The 19804-nt window shown below is 47.8% G+C and overlaps 1 protein-coding gene across 1 annotated transcript; it reads right to left on the reverse strand.

Annotated features, from left to right (window-relative positions):
* Positions 1-11805: 11805 nt before the first annotated feature.
* LOC148595232 (uncharacterized) lies at positions 11806-14091 on the reverse strand. Its single transcript, XM_088521938.1, has 2 exons — positions 13904-14091; positions 11806-12323 (listed from the first exon to the last, which is right to left on the reverse strand). The coding sequence occupies exons 1-2, from the start codon at positions 14089-14091 to the stop codon at positions 11873-11875; spliced, it is 639 nt and encodes a 212-aa protein (XP_088378064.1). The 3' UTR covers positions 11806-11872.
* Positions 14092-19804: the final 5713 nt, after the last annotated feature.

Here is a 19804-nt window from a genome sequence, read left to right on the forward strand (position 1 = left end):
GCATCATAGACACCTCTGCATTGCTTCAAGTTGGAGATGAGCCCTAATGGTGGAGCTCCCTTGTTGCTGTGCCTCACCAAATGATCCCATTGGTTCCAGTGGAAACTGATCCTTGTGTTTAGCTATTCAAATCCTATTGATAAATTGCAGAGAGGGAAGGTAGGGTTTCTAAATCAAACCAAGGTCACTCCACATGTTCTCAGAAACTCCAAGGATTCATGAGTAACAGCTCATAACCTCATTTACAGTTTCTATTGCCTTTGTCACTGGGCTCCTGGCTCAGCTGGGAGTGCCTCTTCCTTTGGGATGACATTTGTCTAAAATCTCCACGGATTTTCTGCCACCATCTCTGCTTCTCCCGATGTCTTCAAGCTGAGGACTGCATTTTAACCAATATTCCCCATTTAAAATGCTCTGCAGGAAACTGTGGCCAAAGAGCTATTTACTGTGATGATAAGAATGATGCTGGAATCTTCCAGTACTGGGTTCCATCCTTGGAGGTGTCCAAGGCTTGATTGGGTGAAGTGACAGCTACCCTGTCCTAGTGCTATCCTTGTGCTGTGAGTAGGAGTTTGGATTGTAGATTTCCAAGGTCTCCTCCTACCAGCACTAAAGGTGGAGGATGAAGCAATGACTGGACCTAAATTTGGATCCAAATTACCCTTTGCAACATTACACAAGCTTTATCCCGCTCTCCTCACCCAGCAGATGGGATGACTGCATCCTGCACACGGTGATTCACACATCATCCTTATGTACCACTCACCACGGTTAATACTGACCTGCCACCATCACTCCAGGGAAGGAAACTGCAAAAAAGGAAATGCAGGCTGTAAGTCTCTATCCCTACAGCTTGGTAAAATCTGCGCACTGTACATTAACTCACACACAAGCTATCCAGTAGGAGGTAAAACAGGACAAGCTACTTTGTGATTCTTGTTGCAGTGGATTTGGGACTAAATTGTCTTTTCAGGCTATCCTGGGCTGTAGGAATGATCTTACTAGCTTTCTTGATGGAAAAGATACAGCAGCTCCCATTACATCCCCCTAAGAGACAGTTGTTTTTCCGCTTTGCAGTCATTCATGGAAAAGACATAGAATCACAGAATCATTATGGTTGGAAAAGACCTTCAAGAACATCCAGTCCAACTGTAAACCCATCACCACCATGCCTGCTAAACCATGTCTGTAAGTGCCTCATCTGCATGTTTCTTGAACACTGCCCACATGCATATTACTTAAGGGCTTGTTTTGCATTATTTTTTCAGGTCGTCTTCAGACAATTCATGCATATCTGCTGTTCCTTCGCTACATTTAGATAACTCCTGACTAGATGTTCTGTTGACATGTTTAGCAGACATGTATTAATGTGTAAAGAATCAGGGATATACAGAAACCAGCTAAGAGAAGGTGGTGAACAGAGGGGTTCCCTTTGGCTAGGAAATGCAGGTAAGTAGGATTTGCTAATTATAGTGAAACCATTCGGAATGCAAATAAAAACCTTGCTGCACATCGAAATTCATGGCATTGCATCACACAAGCAAATAACCATAGTCTTGTGCAAAGGTCTGGATATTTAGCAATTTCTCTAGGGATTTATGGGTAGAACTTAAAGCATGAACCATTTATCTATGGAGAAACTTAAATGGAGATGTAGAGGCGTGTAAGAGTTCATGCACCAATGAGGCATCTAAATCTCCATGATAATTTATGGAAATTTATGTTACCACTCATCTGATCACACATGGGCATCTAGATAGAAACTAAGCACCAGGAGCTGTTGGCTGTGACATGGGACAGAGGAGTAACCTGTGCCTTTCTGGGTTGGTATCTGGACACCAGCTGAACACAGATTGAATCCAATCACAAATATCTTGGCAATTAGCAGTGAGTGCAGTGGCTTGATAGCTCAGTCCAGGCACATGGGGACAGTGGCCTGATTTATCAGACCCCTACACCACAGACTGTTGACATTATCCAGTCATAAGGTGTGTTCTCCTTAAAAAAACACTGTTAATGGGTGTTAAGTAATTTATGTTAATATTTGAGGCAAAAAAATAGATCATTTACATAGTCTTAGAAATGACAGGACAAGGCAAACCTCTGGCTCTTTATAGTCTTGTCGTCTTAGAAGGACCATGGTTAGTCCTGGAAGCCCTGAAAGAGACACATTTTGCTGCTGTCGGGAAAGCTGAAAGAGAGGAAAAAATCCACTCACCCCAGAGCCCTGCCAAGAGGACAAGGGTCCTTGTGAGGCTGGGTCCAGCACACTTAGCCAGGTAGCCCCTGCAGCTATCGCAGACCCTGTAGGGGAACAGGATATATGGCAAATCTCTGCTTGAAATGATTTGGCATCCTGAGCCTCCGTTGATGGCCTCCTGCAGCAAACCCTTCTCAGGTGCTCCTCACTGCAATGATGTTTCAGAGATGCAGAAATGAATTTCTCTTGTGCCTTATTACACCACAAAGAAGGTAACGTGGCTCTGCTGAGTTAGACATCTCTATGCCTTGGGACATGGGGAGGATCTGGAAGGGACTGCAGATGGACAGAGGACAGCAGCACAGATTTATCCAAAGGATACGTTTAAAAACAGGAGGCTTTTTCACAGACTGAAGTCAAGTTAAATAAATTTTGCCCTGACATTTTTCGCTATGCACTCACGCAGGTTTTGTGACTCCAGCAAAATTTACTATTTACAACTTGCTCAGTCTTATGTGTTTGGAGGAAGCAACAGTGGAGGCCAGGCAGGAAACCACGGCATGTCTTGAATGGTCCTGGACACCCATGTTATAAACTGGACTGCACCCAGGCTTTGGGAATTGAGTTATCTTTCTTACAGAAGAGGGCATCAAAGTAGGTCTATACAAGGAACAATTAAGTAAACTAGGCTTTTGTAATTTAGAAGAGAGCTGACTGAGGACTATGGGATAGAACTAGACCATCATGGGAATCCTTGCAAGTATTAGGTAAGAAAAGAATGTCCATTCGTCCAACACAAAAACCAGTGCCACCAAACCTGGAAAGCAGCAATCAAAGAGGCAGAAAGAGGCAAACTTTTGCCCTTCCTTTCACTGAGCAGTGGGACTCTTCATTCCCAGATGTGGAGGATGCTAAAAGCTCATATGAGTTTGCAGGGAGTTGAGTAGATTCTGTGGAACAGAAATCTATGCAGAACACATTCCCGGATCAGGAAAAACCTGACAGTGGAGGCTGGAAGAGTATCTGGGGGGAGTTTCATACATACTTTCCTCTTATTTATACTCTTCCCTAGTCACTGGGCTTGGATCATTGAAAGTGGTTGGATATGGGTCTAGAGATCACTCAGAACCATTTATCTCCTGTTACCCTTATAGCCACTGGATAGTAAGAGGTTTTTTTCAGAGGACAGTTTATTTCTTCCTAATGTTAGGTCAGAGGAGCATTTCAGACCTTGCAGAAGAAAGCGGGAGAGAGGAACATACTCTTCCCTGAGCACTTGGATAACTCTTCTAATTTTCGTTCCCCTCCAGTACGTGATCTTTAGTCGCATTTTTTTTTTTTTATAGGGTATGACACGAGCTGCATGGAGCTGTTTTGAGGCAGAAGGGAATAGTGCTGCAGGAGTTAATGGAAAGGGTGGGGATGGGAGAGGGGAAGCAGAGCAGAGGGACAGAGCTTGCAGGACAGAGTTACGGTAGGGCTGGCAAGGAGCTGGCGAACAGTGAAGGCAGAGAGTAAACACAGTCAGGAGGGACTGGGGACCCGACAGCGAGGCTCTTTACCTGAGGTGCTGGAGGGTCATCTCTCAACTTCTGATCATCCAGGCTCCCATTCAAGACTGTTCTCCACCAAGTCCACCGGGCGGTTGATGCTCACTCCCGGGGTACTTTGCTCTGGGGTGGTCCCCAGGGACACCAGGCAGATGGAGATAGTGGCTGTGACACTGAGGAACAACAAAGGCAAGATGAGGGGCAGCACCGTGAGAGTGGAGGGAGCTGCCTTGCACCAATGTAGAGCAACAGGGCAATGCTGGGCTTTTGTCGGCTCCTCCCAACTCTTCTGAGGTCAGGAAATGTCTGCTCCCAACTGGGGACGGAAAAAACGGTCCCAAAGGGAAGCAGGGTCCTGGCAAAGGTTTGCCTAGAGGATTTTTTTATGGTGCTCTATGCTGTGGTCTGTGAAAAGCATTTATATTCACACACTGTGGAGGGAGATGTGTTTGAGATCCTGTGGGTCATATATTGTAGTCCCACAGTGAGTCATCTCCTATTCTCATAGGGGTTGATGGACAGCAACTGCTACCTTTCATTCAGCCTTATATATATATCATGCTATCTCCTTTCTTATAAGTCATCCAAAGGAGACAGAAGGTTTGAGACCTCTTGTTCTTGGAGTGGCAATGCAACTACCCATACTCGTTCCTTGCATCAGATAATTTTACCCATCTGCTTCCCATCATACCTGATGTCCACACGGTCCAGTATTGCAGCGCTCAAGGTGAAGTTTCTTCTGCTTCAGAATCCAAGTCCTTGACATCCAGTTCAGCACATGGATAATATATTTTATGATGAACCGGGCTCTGCACACAGCAGAAATGAGGTGAACAGGCATATCCACGTCACAGTGGCTGCATGTTTGGTCCTTCATGTCACTTACTGTGCACTCCTTGCACCACTATAATATTCTCCTGGAGTTCAGAGTGAGCAGATCTTTGATATTAGAAAGGGTCTGGGATGCTGTTTGCTTTGTGGCTCTTGGCCAGACTCCAGTGTATTTTTCAGGAGTGTCGGTTCCTCTGTTGTTCCACAGGAAAACTCTAAAAGGAAACAAAACAAAACTGAAAGAGCTCTCTGTGGTCACAGTCAGCATAGTAAGCCTTTTGCTTTACTGGCATCTGATGAACATATGTAAGAGGGATGCTGTCCTTTTTCAGCAGTATGATGAGATGAAGGTGCCTCATCCCTGTATTCCTCCCACATTCGGACTTTGTTCTGTTCTGGCCTACAGGGTAGATGCCTGTAGTGGATATTTGCAGCTCTATGATTTTCCCTTCAGGGCATCTTATTTCTCCATTGCTTTCTTGGCTTTGTACTGGGGGAAAAAGTCACTAAGGCAGGGAAATCACTGTGAGGGTGGGAAAAAGGGGAAGAGTTGCAGAATAAGGCCTGGTATTAGTGAGGCAAAGGGAGGCAGATTTCTGGGAACAGTGCTGGAGGTGAGGAAGTCAAATTAAAATTTGGGAAAATAATGGAAATCCTGGGATCTAAAGCTTGTAGATTACTGTTTAAAACTAGCAAACTGGAGAAGACAAGCAGAGACCCTTTGACTGCGAATGCCACTTAGAGGTGTCCAGAGCTATCTAGACGTACCAGGGATGAGAAATAGGTCTCAAAACCAGCAGATGACCTGCTATGAACCTTCATGATCTTGACCATTTCATGGGCCAAGAGGCCAATAGTACACCACTCCTGCACTCCAAGACATCGGTGCTACTTGTACATGGGGGATCCCAGCTTAATTCACTGTATAGAGGTCCCTCTGGATGTGGACAAGGCTCTATCCTTTACCCCTCCTCTGGTGGAAGGTGAAGACCCCTGCAGAGGCCTGGGGTAGTTCAGAAGCTTATCCTGGAGCCTGACCTGGGTGGGAGTAACATGGTGGGAATGGTGGAGAACATGGCAGGTTGGGACTTAAGTCTGGACCTCACTTCCATTAAGTATTCAAAACCTGCCTAGACAGGTCCTCATGCAATGTGATCTAAGGTGGAAGTCAGCCCCTATACAGGTCTTGGGGTTCTCACCTGGCCTCTTAAATGCTACTACAAAGGCCATGGGTCTCCAGCCCCATGTGTGTATTAGCCACTCAAGGGCAGCTCAATGAAGGTGTTGAAGAGGTTTTCAGGAGATGCTGGAAACTCCAGGGTTGGACACTAGAGGCTATGTGGCAGAAAATATGGCCAGGCAAGGTAAGACAATAGACCATAAACTTTTGGGTCGGAGAGAGAGGACCTGTTTCCATAGCTGGGCCATGAATGCTCCTGCTATTGCAGTGCAAATTTGCTGCTGTCAAGTTTCAGTTTTCTTTCTCCTGCTTCTTTTACATGATCTTCTCTTTCTTCTTGTAGGCACCCACCCTCCCATCCTGCAGTGGGCCTGAGTGGCTGTTCCTTTCATGGGAAAGCTACAGGTTGGAGACATTCCTCGTGGGAGCACAGAAGAGATAGGGAAGGGCAGCATGTAAATGTTTGGGCAGCTGTTTCAGGTTAGGGAAAACAGAACATCCTGTTTTCTCCACCTGCATTGAGCATGGGCAACGGATGAGAAGGGATGTGCAGAAATCTGCAGGAGGCTGGGCAGGGCTGAACTACGGTAGCAATGAATTTCATGCAAGTATGAAGCAGGGAAACTGGGAGCTGCATGGTGAGGCAGAAAAAGGAAGGTAAGGATTGGTTCCCATTATGGAAGTTGATGGTTTAAGCATTGCTGGTAGATGTGGCCAGTGAGGACAGCTTGTCTCTACTGTGGCGCCGAGCACTGGCATGCCACAGGGATGATGAAGATGAGGGTACAAGTGACCACGTCATTGGGGCACCTTCATCTGCCCCCTCAATATCCAGGAAGTACAGACCCCATGAGGCTGGGGAAGAGGTGTCTTGGAGCAGCAGGAGATGGGATAAGGCCCAGCCCTTTCCTGGCCATTGTCGGGGACGGGATACTGGGCAGGGTGGACATCTGCTCTTATCCTGCCTTTGTTTACATTGCCTGGGTGTGTCAATGAAATATTTTAATGAGGAGCAGAGGGATTCCGCAGCTCTGGATAGCTCTGAAGGAGATGGGATAGTGGCAGAAACTGAGGTCACAGAGAGGGGGTGACATTCATGGCCAAGCCATGGGAATATGCAAGAGGCATGGTGCTGCCTGCGCTCCTGCAGTAGTGATGGAGATGCTCTCTTGGACAGCATCAGATATAGAGTTGCCATCATGTAGCACTCACAACTGATCTATGACCCTTGCAGGTGCCGCAGGTGCAGAGCTGCAGCAGGTCTTGCATCCTGGCACACAGCTCAGCTTGCAAGGAGCAGCATACATGCACCACACACCATTGGAAACTCATGCTGGGAAGGGGCTTGCTGCCATATAGAAATCCTGGGTATCCAGAGGTCGAGCCCACCAGAAGCCACACAGCAGCTTTTCACCCTCTGCTCCTTGAAGGCAGGAGCTGGTTTCATCTTGCCAGAGGGAAACCTGCTTTGGAGAAGAGACCCCATGTTGATATAAAATTTAGTCTCTGTCCTATCTCTCCATATGTGCTTATGCCTGGTGTCTACACCGAGGAAAGCCCCACTTCATGCAAACATCTTCTTCTCTTTTGTTTTCCTCATTAGTATTTTCCTCTTGGCTTTCCACTCACACAAAGACTTCCTAACAGCTGCAGACTGAAAGCCTTTGATGAGGTACTCTAGGATGCTCTGCAGAATGTGGGCTGGTAGCACCTCTTTCCCATTCCCCACAGCCTTTTAACCTGCTTCTTCCTCCTTCCTGCACTTGTGCAGTCATAGAGAACAAGACAGTCCCACTGTGAACTGGAGCTGGCAGAGAAAAAAACTGGCAGAAATGCTATTTCTTTTTAGGTCAGCCAGTTCCTTCCTCTGTTTCAGCATTGGCATTTGTGCCAGTGATATGGGGGGATCGCTCTTGAAAAACAAAGGAGACCACGTAGGGATGGAAGCAGCACCACCCTAGCCTGGCATGGCCAGCAAAATGGCATATCAAGCCCAGTGGAAGCACTAATTTGTTCTGCCACTGCACAAAGCGTGTGTGGACATGCCTGAGAGGGAGTTCATGTTGCCAGAGTTTTATTTCTGGATGAGGCAAACCATTGCCTTGAACACAGCGTAAGCATGGAAATAACAAGAAAATACCTTAGCCCCTGATCCACCCTAGGGCTCAGGTTTCCAGAGTCCTTTTCCTCATTTCGGGTGCAGGCAGATGTGATGGTGGGCTTGGTCTAGGGGCATGAGAGCAGCTGCACTGGGAGCTGTGTGGAGGGAGCAGGACCAGGATGGGTGACAGCATCCAGCTCGGGGTACAGGCACTGAGGACCATGGGATTCTTTAGTGTCATCCAAAGTCAGAAGACACCAGGAAATACCCATTCCAGAACTCTGAGGAAGGTTTCACATGAAATGACAAGCCTGGGAGGTTTCTGGTGTTGCTTTTCCTGTCCCCACCTTATGTGTTTTAGTACATAACAGTGACCTGGTACAGGGAGACCAGTATGGATGCTGAGAGGAATCCATAATAAGACATAAGGGGAGCATGCAAGTCAGGTCTTTGGAAGTGATGGAAGGGACCTCCAAAGTCTTGTGGGGAACTTTTCAGTGTAATCAATTTCTAAGCACCCTATTTACCCCAAAGATGGATGTGAAGAGTGCTGACAGGGACAGTGCAGGGGAAGCTACCTGAGGTAGATTGGGATGGACCTACAACTTTTCAGGGTTTTTGTGCAGGTTCAAACAGTACTGGATTGCACCAAGTTCTGCCTGGAAACAAGTGGGGTGGACAGCTGCAGAGGGGCAGGTTCATGCAACTAGAGGCAAGACCTGAAGGTTAGGAGACCTGAAGAAGTTTGATGACATTGCAAAAATACTTTCCCGTGGACCCTAGGAGGGTGTCAAGTGCCAAAGTGGCAAGGGAGTCTGGGCACTGAGGCAGTAACTGCTGAGGAAAGAGGGGGATTGAGATGAAAATACTGCTGGAATCCACAGGAGAGGTACAGGGAGAGTTTGCACCTGCCAGGCAGAAGTATCATCACCCCAACTCTCACCTGCCTGGTCATCTGATTTTCACCTTAGGAACATAGGGACACCAATTTAGCTTCATTAGTTCACTTACAGTGAAAGCACTTCCAGGGATTTATGCTGTAAACATCTACATGATGGAGGTGGTGTACCAAGGACACATTCACCTTCTGTGGGTTTTATTTGCCAGTTTGTTTCCTGGTTGATCACTATGAGGAGGTTCTGCAAATCTTCACGGATGGGCTTTGCCTTTGCTGTGTGGAACGGTTGTCATCAACAGACTATGGCACTTCACAGTTCCTAATGAGTATGGCCAGTATGAGACCCTAGACAACTCGTTTGGTGACCTCTCCCCATTTGGCTTCCTTTCTTCCCCCCAAAAAGAAGCAAAGAAGGAGCTCTCAGACCAGGCAGGAGGAATGAGGTTATTTAATGAAATCACATTATTTCCAGGAAGAGCTCAGATCACCATGACCGAGGAAAGCCTGGTTAGAAACACAAGCACGTCAGGTGAAGCAATGAAGAGAGAAAAACCAAGACCAACAACGTGACACTGCAAGACTTCAGGTACTTGTTCCTGCTTCTTTTCTGAACCTTGCAGCGCTCTCTCTTTTTACTGCCATCCCTCTTATGCAGTGGGAACTCACCCACACCTCTCCACATCACCACCCCTTCGGTGGATCCCAGCATTTGGCTTCCTTTGCTCCCTGCTGTTCTCCTCTCTCCATCGAGACAGCACCGCAGTGGGGACTCAGGGCCAAGGGCAGGAATGCACTTCTGTGAATTCCTCTCATTCCTGCTGGACTGGCTCTCTGCACACAGCAGCTGCCAAACGGCAGAGGGCATCACCTCATGCAAGGGAGAAATCATGTTACTTCCAGGAAAAGCCAACCCCGGTGCAGCTGGGGACAGCCCCGTGCTGGGACCCTGCGGTGGCAGCCGCGCTGCAGCGCTGCGGGTGCAGAGAGGAGGCCAGGAGAGGAGGTGGGTGCAGGAGGTGCCGCGAGACATCCCTGGGGCTCTCCTCCAAAATGAAATGGAATGCAATGGAATGCAATGCAATGAAATACAATAGAATGAAATGAAATGAAATGGAATGCAATGGAATGCAATGCAATGCAATGCAATGAAATACAATAGAATGAAATGAAATGAAATGAAATGAAATGAAATGAAATGAAATGAAATGCAATGCAATGCAATGCAATGCAATGCAATGAAATAAAATAGAATGAAATGAAATGAAATGGAATGCAATGGAATGCAATGCAATGCAATGAAATGAAATGAAATAAAATAAAATGAAGTAAAATGAAATGCAATGAAATGCAATGGAATGCAATGCAATGCAATGCAATGCAATGCAATGCAATGCAATGCAATAAAATAAAATAAAATAAAATAAAATAAAATAAAATAAAATAAAATAAAAATAAAAATCTTAGCTGTGAGATGTGTCCACGTGTCATCTTTTGCAGAGAAAAACTACTGTAAGAGTTAATGTTCCCTGGGTGACTTTCCCAAGCTGTGGACAAGCACTTCTAGCAAACCCAGGAGCTGGCTGATCATATCTCCAGAAAGAGCAGGGAAAACAGGAATGGGCAAGGCCATATTTGCTGCCAACTGTAAAAAAAAAGTGTGATGCTTTGATCCCCTGGTACCTCGTTGGGTTCAGGAAGCAGCTAAAAACATTGTGAAGAGTTCATAAGCCTGTCAAGACACCTGTAAGACTTACTGGGGTCTCTAGGCCCACAAGAATGGGGACGACCTCATCAAAGCCAATGACTAAAGCTAGGAGAGATGATCCTCCCAATAAGACAACTCCATTCTAGAACAGATTTTTCGCACAAGACACTTCCACAAAGGGTGAAACATGCCCCTTCCCAAGTCTCCTGGGAAACTTATATGCTGCTTTTGCAGTGGGGTTTTTCCTTCCTTCCCAAATTCTCACAGGAAAGCAAAAGAGAGGTTGAGAAGGGGAAAAAAAAAAAGTGTTTTCTACATAGTTGTGGGGAGACAGAGACGAAATTGGGCCAGGTAGTGTTTAGGATGAAAGAAAAAAAGGTGCTTGTGGGAATAGGACATTGTGGGGACCCTGGGTGCTTTGAGCCCCACGTGTTTGCAAGGAGCTGCTACTCGCTGTGCTCTGCTGCTCATGAGCTGCTCTGGGGCTGGCTTTTCCTGGAAATAATGTGATTTCTTGCTTGCCTGAGGTGAGGACCTCTGCAGACTCCACCCAGTATATCAGGTCTCATAAGCTCTTCCGGTATGTGTGTTTTTTTGGGTTTCTCTCTCTCTCTGTTCTCTCTGTTTTTTTTTTTTTTTTTTTTTTTTTTAATAGATGTGCCTGTTTGGAAAGGCTGGCTCTTTTCCTATTGTGTTTTCTGCTGTAGGCCCTGGCTTATGGAAAGACCTGCTGGAGTCAGCACACTCAATGGGGCAAGATGGGAAAAGGGAATGGGTTATGTGGCCCAAGTTCCATTGCACGAGCGTGGGGAGGTTGTGATATGTCCAGTGCAAGGGCTGCGTGGGAGACCGATGCCCAAGGTGCTACTGAGGTCTCCTTAACAACCCAAATAAGTAACACACCTGATGGAAGCAGGCACCAGCTTCTTGGTTGGGGCTGACCCAAAGCTCTGGAGCCCCTGGCCACCTGAAAGTGCAGTTGGGTGCAGAGTTACTCTCTCAGAAGTTTCACTGTTCCACTTTTTCACTTTCTTTAGGCACTTTATGCATTTAGAGTTTCTGGAGGAAGAATACATGCATCTTACAAGGTTTAAAAATAATATTTTATTAGCTAGCACAACAATTTAATGAGGACTTAACAAGATGCTAAGCATTACTAGCTTATTAGCAAGATCACTATGCCCAGGAGATACCAGAAGGGTCTTTGCTCACTATGCATGCACAGTCAGGAACATTTAGGCTGGATTTCTCTCTAGTAATATTTGTCCATTTGACCCTGGATCCAACACCACTATTCACCACTGATGACCACTAACCTACCAGAGATTGGGCAGCTCAGTCAAGCCTGTAACAGTGCTGTCAAAGAATAGCTCATGCAGGAAGCTTTGGTGATTGTCCTAATCTTCACTACACTTGACTCTGGGAGTAAGGTGGAGGGATTTCATCATGAATCTGAACCTTCAGGATTGCTTTGCTGTTATTGGACATCCTGGCTACGACACGAATTTTGCCTTTGGAGACCTCCAGCACTTGATTTTCAGGATCTTTAGCTTTACCTCGCTGGAATCGTGTGGAGTTGTTGCTTTTCTTCTTCATCATTCTGTGATAGATATCGTAGAGTCCTCCCGCGTCATTATCTGTTGTGAAGATTTCCAGTGCAAATTCAACGTTATAAAGGATGTAGTCAAAGGGGTTGGAAAACATGATGGCCAGGAAAGAAGAGTCTACTTTGCACACCAGGGCACCCACACTCCCACGAAGGCTGTATGCACTTTTTGCAAATGCACATCTTTCTGTGGAGCCAGGGCACACCTCGAATGGGGGAGGGATCCATGTCACACCACTGAAGCAAAAACTCCTGTGGAAAGAGTGGGACTGACATGAAACGTTTGCAGGAGTCCAGAGGAAAGGAGATGATAAAAGTGGATGGGGTGAGGAGAGTTCACATGTGCTCTCACCTCTTCTTCCACAACTCTTATGGACTGATACCACATTCCACTTACAGAAAGGGAGGTTCAGCCTTATCCAAAAAGTAAACATCACCAGTGTCTATAGCTGGGGGATCGGTGACATTTCTAACCCCACCTTCACCAAGCCTTCTTGAACCCAAAGCTTGTCCTTTGAACCCAAAGCAGCGGCATGGTCCAAAGAATTCATTGTCATCAAGACGGGAATCACAGGCCTTTGCTCCTCTCTGTCACTGCCGTCCACTAGTTTTGGTGCGTTACTACTACCTCTCCCTTGTCATTCATGAATGAGTTGCACCACAGCAGTTCTGGCAGGGGTTGCCATTGGCTGCTTTCAGGGACTTCCCTCTATTCTGCTTCCCTGGCTCTTTGCCTTAAAAAGGTATTTGCCCATGCGACAGTAACTGCTTCGTATTACACCTGGATTATTCCCTGAAAATGTCAATTAAGTGCTCAATAGATATCAAAACATGCAGACTGGCTGTTGTTTCTTGGAGGGAACGAAGAATCACAGAAGCTCAGAATGGTTAAGGGACCTTTACAGATCATCTAGTCCAACCCCCCTGCACACACAGGGTCACCTAGAGCACGTGGCACAGGACTGCATCCAAGCGGATTTTGAAGATCTCCAGAGAAGGAGACTCCACAACCTCTCTGGGCAGCCTGTTCCAGTGCTCTGGCACCCTCACTCTCAAGAAATTTTTCCTTAAGTTCCTGTGGAACTTTTGGTGCTTCAGTTTGTGGCCATTTCCTCTAGTTCTGTCAGTGGTCACCACTGAAAAGAGGCCAGCACCATCCTCCTCGCTGCCTCCCTTGAGGTACTTCTAGACCCTACTCAGGTCCCCTCTCAGCCTTCTCTTCTCCAGGCTCAATAGGCCCAGCTCCCTCAGCCTCTCCTCATAGGGCAGATGTTCCAGGCCCCTCATCATCCTCGTAGCCCTGCGCTGGACTCTCTCCAGCAGCTCCACATCCCTCTTGTCCTGTGAGGCCCAGAACGGGACACAATACTCCAGATGTGGCCTCACCAGGACTGAGTAGAGGGGCAGGATCCCCTCCCTTGACCTCCTGGAGATGCTCTTCTTGATGCACCCCAGGACCCAGCAGACCCGACTTAGTTATCAGTTAAAGGGTTTCAAACATGGCCATGGGGTGACTTTCTCACAGGGGGGTGCATTGAACAGCTCAGCAGCTGGGGTGTGAAGAGAGCCCCGAAGAAATTGGAGGAATTCACAGAAGTTCATCCCTGCCCTTGGCCCTGAGCCTCCACTGCGGTGCTGTCTCGACATGGACGGAGAGAGGAGACCATGTTGGGAGCTTGAGAACGGCGAGGAACATAGGAAGCCAAGTGCTGGGACCCACAGAAAGGGTGGTAATGTAGAGGGGTATGGGCGAGTTGCCATAGCCTATGTGCAGGAGGCAGAAAACAGAGGGAGAGCATCACAGGGAGTGGAAGAGGAGCAGAGACAAGTACCTGAAGTCTTTCAGTGTCACACTGTTGGTCTTGTTTGTGATCTCAATCACCACAGCCCGAGACACAGTGATGCTGCTCAGCAGGCTTTCTGTGCTGGTCATAGTGGTCTGGGAGCTGGACCTCCGGGGCTCTTCTGTATCCTCCTTTTCTGCTTGCACCTTCTCAAAACGCCTCTTTTCCTCCTGCATCTTCTCCGTGCGGTCACAGGAGCATTGCAAGGCTTAGAGCAGCAAACACAAACAGCGCAAGAATGCAGATGAGGTGGGTAGAGCATCAAACTGCCCACGTAAGCCCAGTTAAGGGGTGCAAGGCATCGCACAGCTCCTCCCCAATATCCTGAAGGACCTCCCAGGGCCAGGAAAGGGCAGATCCTGCCTGGAACAGAGCAGGGAAGTGTAGCTCTCCTGCTCCATCCAACCCTCCCCAAGTGTGTATCCCTGACGCTGGAATGATCTAATAGTGGAAACTATTACACAAATATCCATGGCTGGGATCTGTTTTCTTGGCCAGTCCTGCTGACAGTTCTTGGAAAGGAACTGTGCAACACACACTGGTCAGGAGAGTCCCAAAAGCAAGTGCAGAGTAGCGATAAGCCACTTTGCCACAGCCTTCCTCTTCAAGTAAGCATGCTGCTGAGATAATTCGCTGGCTATTTACACATCCAGCTCCTGGATTTGCCTGCTTACCTACATATTGTTTAAACTCGGCACCAACGGAAAGTTCATGAAACAGGAAGCCATGTAGAATTATTAAATAAAATTCAGGAAGTTCCTGAGCTGGAGTATGTGCACTCACACGGGAAAGGATGCTGTGTGCCTGCCCTGGGTTTCCTGTTTTCGTCTTTGCATTTGCTTATGGCTACATTTCAGTGATGGGCTAAAAGATTCTCTTAAACTGAATGACTACCTTTGTGTTTTCATTTCCCTTATGAACAATCTAACTATATATCTATTATCTGTCATTACTTACCTTCTGGCTTGGGCTGCCACAAGTGACTCTGAGCTTGTGACACTCTGTTAATCCCAGCTATAGGGAACATGAAAGGGGTGCATTTGAGTCTGAAGTACACATTTCCTGGTGAAAACTTCCATTTTTCACACCGGACTAACTAAAAACTCATACTCTTTCTTGTTCTTAAGTGGAGTAAATGGTACCTCTAGGGTAAGGGAATCTCCCTCCCAGAATAGTTGGGGATACCAGGATCACATCTTTCCTCCCATGGACAGACTTATATATATATGAAAGTAAGTGTAAAGTGGGCAGTTTTTTCAGGCAATCATCCCCTGACCACTGGCCCTGTGTCAGTACTCATTCCAGTACCCTTAGTGCTATGGTATGTTGGAGCACGCATGGTAGTATTTCCCTCTCATGTTGTATTAGAGAGATGCTCCAGGAGATGCTCAGGATTCAGTGTGCAGATCACAGGACACTCAAAGCCAGGTTCATGTGATCTCCATCCTCAAATCTATTGCAGATCTTTTCATGCGCTGAGGATAAGGGGATCTTACTGCAATGGTGGCCTTGTCCCATCTCTAGCTCTTCTTAGTCCTTCCTTAGGTGCTTTAGAGAATGAACTGGATAAATAACTTGTTTTTGTGTGCAGAGCGCTGTGGGGAAGGTCCTTGCAACGGATCATACCAAGGGCTGAAGGAGGTAGAAGCTGCCTGGTGGCAAAAGCATCAATGTGCTCCACATCATCATTTTCTGCATGGATGTTTTCTTCCTTGACCTCTGGTGGTTGGCCAGATGGGGAAGGAAAGGAGTAAGGAAATGAAAGTTCTGTATCATGTCGCAATAGATTTATTTGGAGAGTTTATGATGATTTCAAAGGTAAAGGCCATGCAATCAAAGGCCTTCTGGAGAGGAGTGGAAAACATGATGGCCAGCATGGTTTGTCTCATATGTCCTAACCCTCAGGCTCCCATGAAGGGTGAATTGTGCCTTGGCAAGCAAGCAGTTCCCTGTGGGATTCTGGGTGGAGGAGGCTGTAAATCCTCCCCTACAGCAGGACACTAACAGGGAGGGAAGTGGCAGTTAGTTCCATGGAGCAGAAGCAAATTTCAGGGCAGCAAATAGGAAGGGTTTGTAGGGATAGGGATGGTTCAGCACCCTGGCAGTGCATGGTCATCACCCCAGCCCCAAGCACCTTCCACTTTGACAACAGACAAGCCAACCTGCCAGTCTTTCCCTTACTCTTTTCCAAGAAAAAACAGCATGTGTGTGTTCAGGTGCCCTGAGACATTAATACAGCCAGGATCAAGCAAGAAGATGCAGCTCTGAAAGTCTCCTGTGGCCCCAGAGACGGCTGCATCTAAGCACAGAGTATATAGCAACTCTGTCAGAGTTTCCGACGCTGTTTTCTGGGCATGAAGCCAAAATCCACACTATTTCTGAGAAAAGAATTTTTCTAGAGTGCTTTTGGTTTCCATTTGACTCACTGAAATGAAAAACACACTGACAGCCAAGTGCTGTGCCTGTGTGTTTGCTATGAGAGCAGACAGGACTTTTCAAAATATACAGAGTATGACTTGCCACAATAAAAGCACCTAAACCTTTGCCTTTTCCTTTAGCAGAATTCCTTCCTGGAAGATACTGAGAGGGTAAGGGAGGCTTTTTTTGCAATACCAAAGCCAGGTTCTTTAGAGAATGAACTGTAGTAAACAACTTGCAACCACTTATAACAAACAACTCAAAATGCATAATTTAGTGAGTTGAAAGATGTTGCAAGCAGATTGCTCATGTCCCAGGGTGTCTATTGCAGGGTAGTCCTGTCCTCCACTTCTGCGCAGTCTGCCCTACTCCCCACAAAAAGGATTTTTGTCATCAGCTTGGTGATGCTGCTGTGGTTGCCCTAGTTGCAGAGCAGACTCTGAGCAGGTTGGTCTATCCCTGCTCACATCCCAGAAGCTTTATTCCCCTCTCAGGAATCACATGCCAGGGAACAAGAAACCTCTCAGGAATCACATGCCAGGGAACAAGAAACCTCCCGTTCCCACTGCAGGGTAGGAATGTGATGCACCCTTGCTCATCTTGCTGCCAGGCCCTGCTCACAGACCTGACAGTTGTATTCTCAGTGCCTTCCAAATGGAAAGCACCTGCAGTGCTCCACACGGCTGCTCCAATGGGGAAATTCTGCCTTTCCATGCAGACCAGCCTTTGCAGAGCCCTGTGCACCCTCTGAAAGAAGTCAGGTCTGGGATGCTTCTGACCAGGATGGGTGAAGACCATACACATGCCATGTATTTAAGAGCAATCTCAGGAACATGCACTGGTGCCTTTTTACTGCAGTGAGGGAAATAAAAGCCTCAGGAGAACACCCATCCCCTCCAATTTTTCCATGTTACATCTTGTGTGTGGGTAGGAGGAAGCTGGGAGGAATAAAAAGGCTCCAGGGCAAATTTCGTGCTGGTTTCTATATTTGGCAGGAGGAAGGCTGTGATTAGCAGCTCTGGAGAGGGAAACTCAGTGGCACTTAGGGGAGGACACGGTCTGAAAGACCCTCCATGTCCTTGGGAGACACAGGGGATCTGCTTGCTCTATGGTAAATGGTGCAAAGTGGAGGGAGGTGTCTGAGCTATGGGGCAGCAGCGACACAGGGAGAAATAGGGATAAAGCAGACATGGAAAGGGTGCAATTGAGGAATCTTCCCTGGAAGTGGGAAGGTGAGAAAGTGTAAAGGAAGGGATTGTGCAAAACGTGTGCTAGGGGAATGTGCAAGCAGGGAGTGGGTTTGGAGGGCAGGGAAAGGGCTTCGGGTCTCAGGCCTCAGTACTTGGATGTGGAGTGGAGCATGGGTGCACCCTGCATTGGGTGTCTTGTTAGAGTATGTGACAAAGCACGCACTTTGTCATTAATGCCACAGTTATTCAGAATAAGTCTTTCAAAGTCTTGCCTGCTTTTGTGCCAATTACTAAAGACTTGTTTTGGAAAGCCTTCCTCTCTGCTTCACCCCCCTCTCCGCTTCCTTCTTCCCCACCCCTTCCTCTCTCTCTTTTTTTCTTGCATTCACCCTCATTCAAAGCCCCAGCTGCAAGACTATTAAGTGATAATGTTATCACCTAGCTTGCATAAAAAGAAGAAGACGATGCAGCAGGGAAGGAAGGAGAGGGCTGCAGAGATAACCGAGGGGACTCTTTGTGCCTCTTCCCATCCTCTTCCAACTGCTGTGGTACCAGCGAGGCTGCCAAGAGCCACATGGCCCCTCAAGGCTGTTGGGAGGCCCTCCTTGGACCTCCATCCTCAGCCCTCCAAAGTCGCAGGCAATGAGAAGACACAGCCCCCAAGAAGAGATGACTTTCTCCTGCCTTGTCTGGGTGCGGATGAGTGGCAAAAAGGGGCTCCTCATAGCCAAAAAGGCCAATGGGATCCTGGGGTGCGTTAAGAAGAGCACCTCCAGGAGGTCAAGGGAGGGGATCCTGCCCCTCTACTCAGTCCTGGTGAGGCCACATCTGGAGTATTGTGTCCAGTTCTGGGCTCCACAGGACAAGAGGGATGTGGAGCTGCTGGAGAGAGTCCAGCGCAGGGCTACGAGGATGATCAGGGGCCTGGAACATCTGCCCTGTGAGGAGAGGCTGAGGGAGCTGGGCCTGTTGAGCCTGGAGAAGAGAAGGCTGAGAGGGGACCTGAGCAGTGTCTAGAAGTAGCTCAAGGGAGGGAGTGAGGAGGATGCTGCTGGCCTCTTCATTGGTGGCCACCGACAGAACTGGAGGAAACGGCCACAAACTGAAGCACCAAAAGTTCCACAGGAACTTAAGGAAAATTTTTTTAACAGTGAGGGTAACAGAGCACTGGAACAGGCTGCCCAGAGAGGTTGTGGAGTCTCCTTCTCTGGAGATCTTCCAAACCCCCTTGGATGCAGTCCTGTGCCACGTGCTCTAGGTGACCCTGCGTGTGCAGGGGGGTTGGTCTAGATGATCTCTAGAGGTCCCTTCCAACCTTAACCATTCTACGATTCTATGAAAAGACGAGCAGCCATCCGTGCAGCAAGTAAGCAGCTGCTCTCAGTGGCTTCACTCCACAGTTAACACACAGCTCAGCCCTCTGCGTGCTCCTATAGTTGTCCATGTAGACATCAGCGTCTCTCAGCTATGCCCTACCACAGTCCTCTAGCTCTGCTCTGTCAATCTCCCCACATCCAGCACTGCCCTATGGATCTCTGCACGGTCTCCCAGCATGGCCCTATAGCTCATCGTGCCCCTCGTTCTGCCCTATAGATTTCAACACTGCCCCCCCAGCACTCCTCTGTGTCACTCTGTGCCCTCTGGGATACCTTTATAGCCCTCGACTCAGCTTTCCAAGGCTGCCCTATATCTGTGCCATCCAGCACTGCCTCGCAGCCCACTCCTAAAGCCTCCAGCTCTAATTGTGACTCTCTGGGACACCAGCATTGCTTCATATTTCTCTGCCCAACTATCCCCACCTCTGCCCTATAGCGCTGTGCCCATGAGCACCACCCTAGAGCTCTCTGCAAAGCCCCCAGCGCTGCCCTATAGGTCTCTGCACAACCCTGTAGCACTGCCCCAGAGCTCCCCTTGCCCTCATCACTGTGCTACCCAGCACTGCTCTGCAGCTCTCCAAACAGTCATCCAGAACTGCCATATGGTAGTTCAAAATTCACCTAAAGATCTCAGTACACCTGCCCAGCACTGGCCTATAAAGCCTTGCACAACTTGCACAACTCAATACTGCTCCGTAGCCTCCAGCACTGCCCCATAAGTCTCTGTCCAGGCCCCATCATGGGTGGGTAGGGTAGATTATTGCAGGGTGGTGCAATATCAGCACTCGTAACTGCTTTGGGTGAGAAACACCCCAGATCTGAGAGCAAGTAGAATCAAGAGTCCTGCATCCACCCAGGCCTGGGGCTTTGGGGAATAAACCAATTTGGGGGCTTCCCTGGGAAGA

Source organism: Tinamus guttatus, unplaced genomic scaffold (assembly GCF_059628265.1).
Source record: "Tinamus guttatus ecotype Peru unplaced genomic scaffold, ASM5962826v1 Tinamus_guttatus_pri_ptg000139l, whole genome shotgun sequence".
Classification (NCBI taxonomy): Eukaryota; Metazoa; Chordata; class Aves; order Tinamiformes; family Tinamidae; genus Tinamus; species Tinamus guttatus.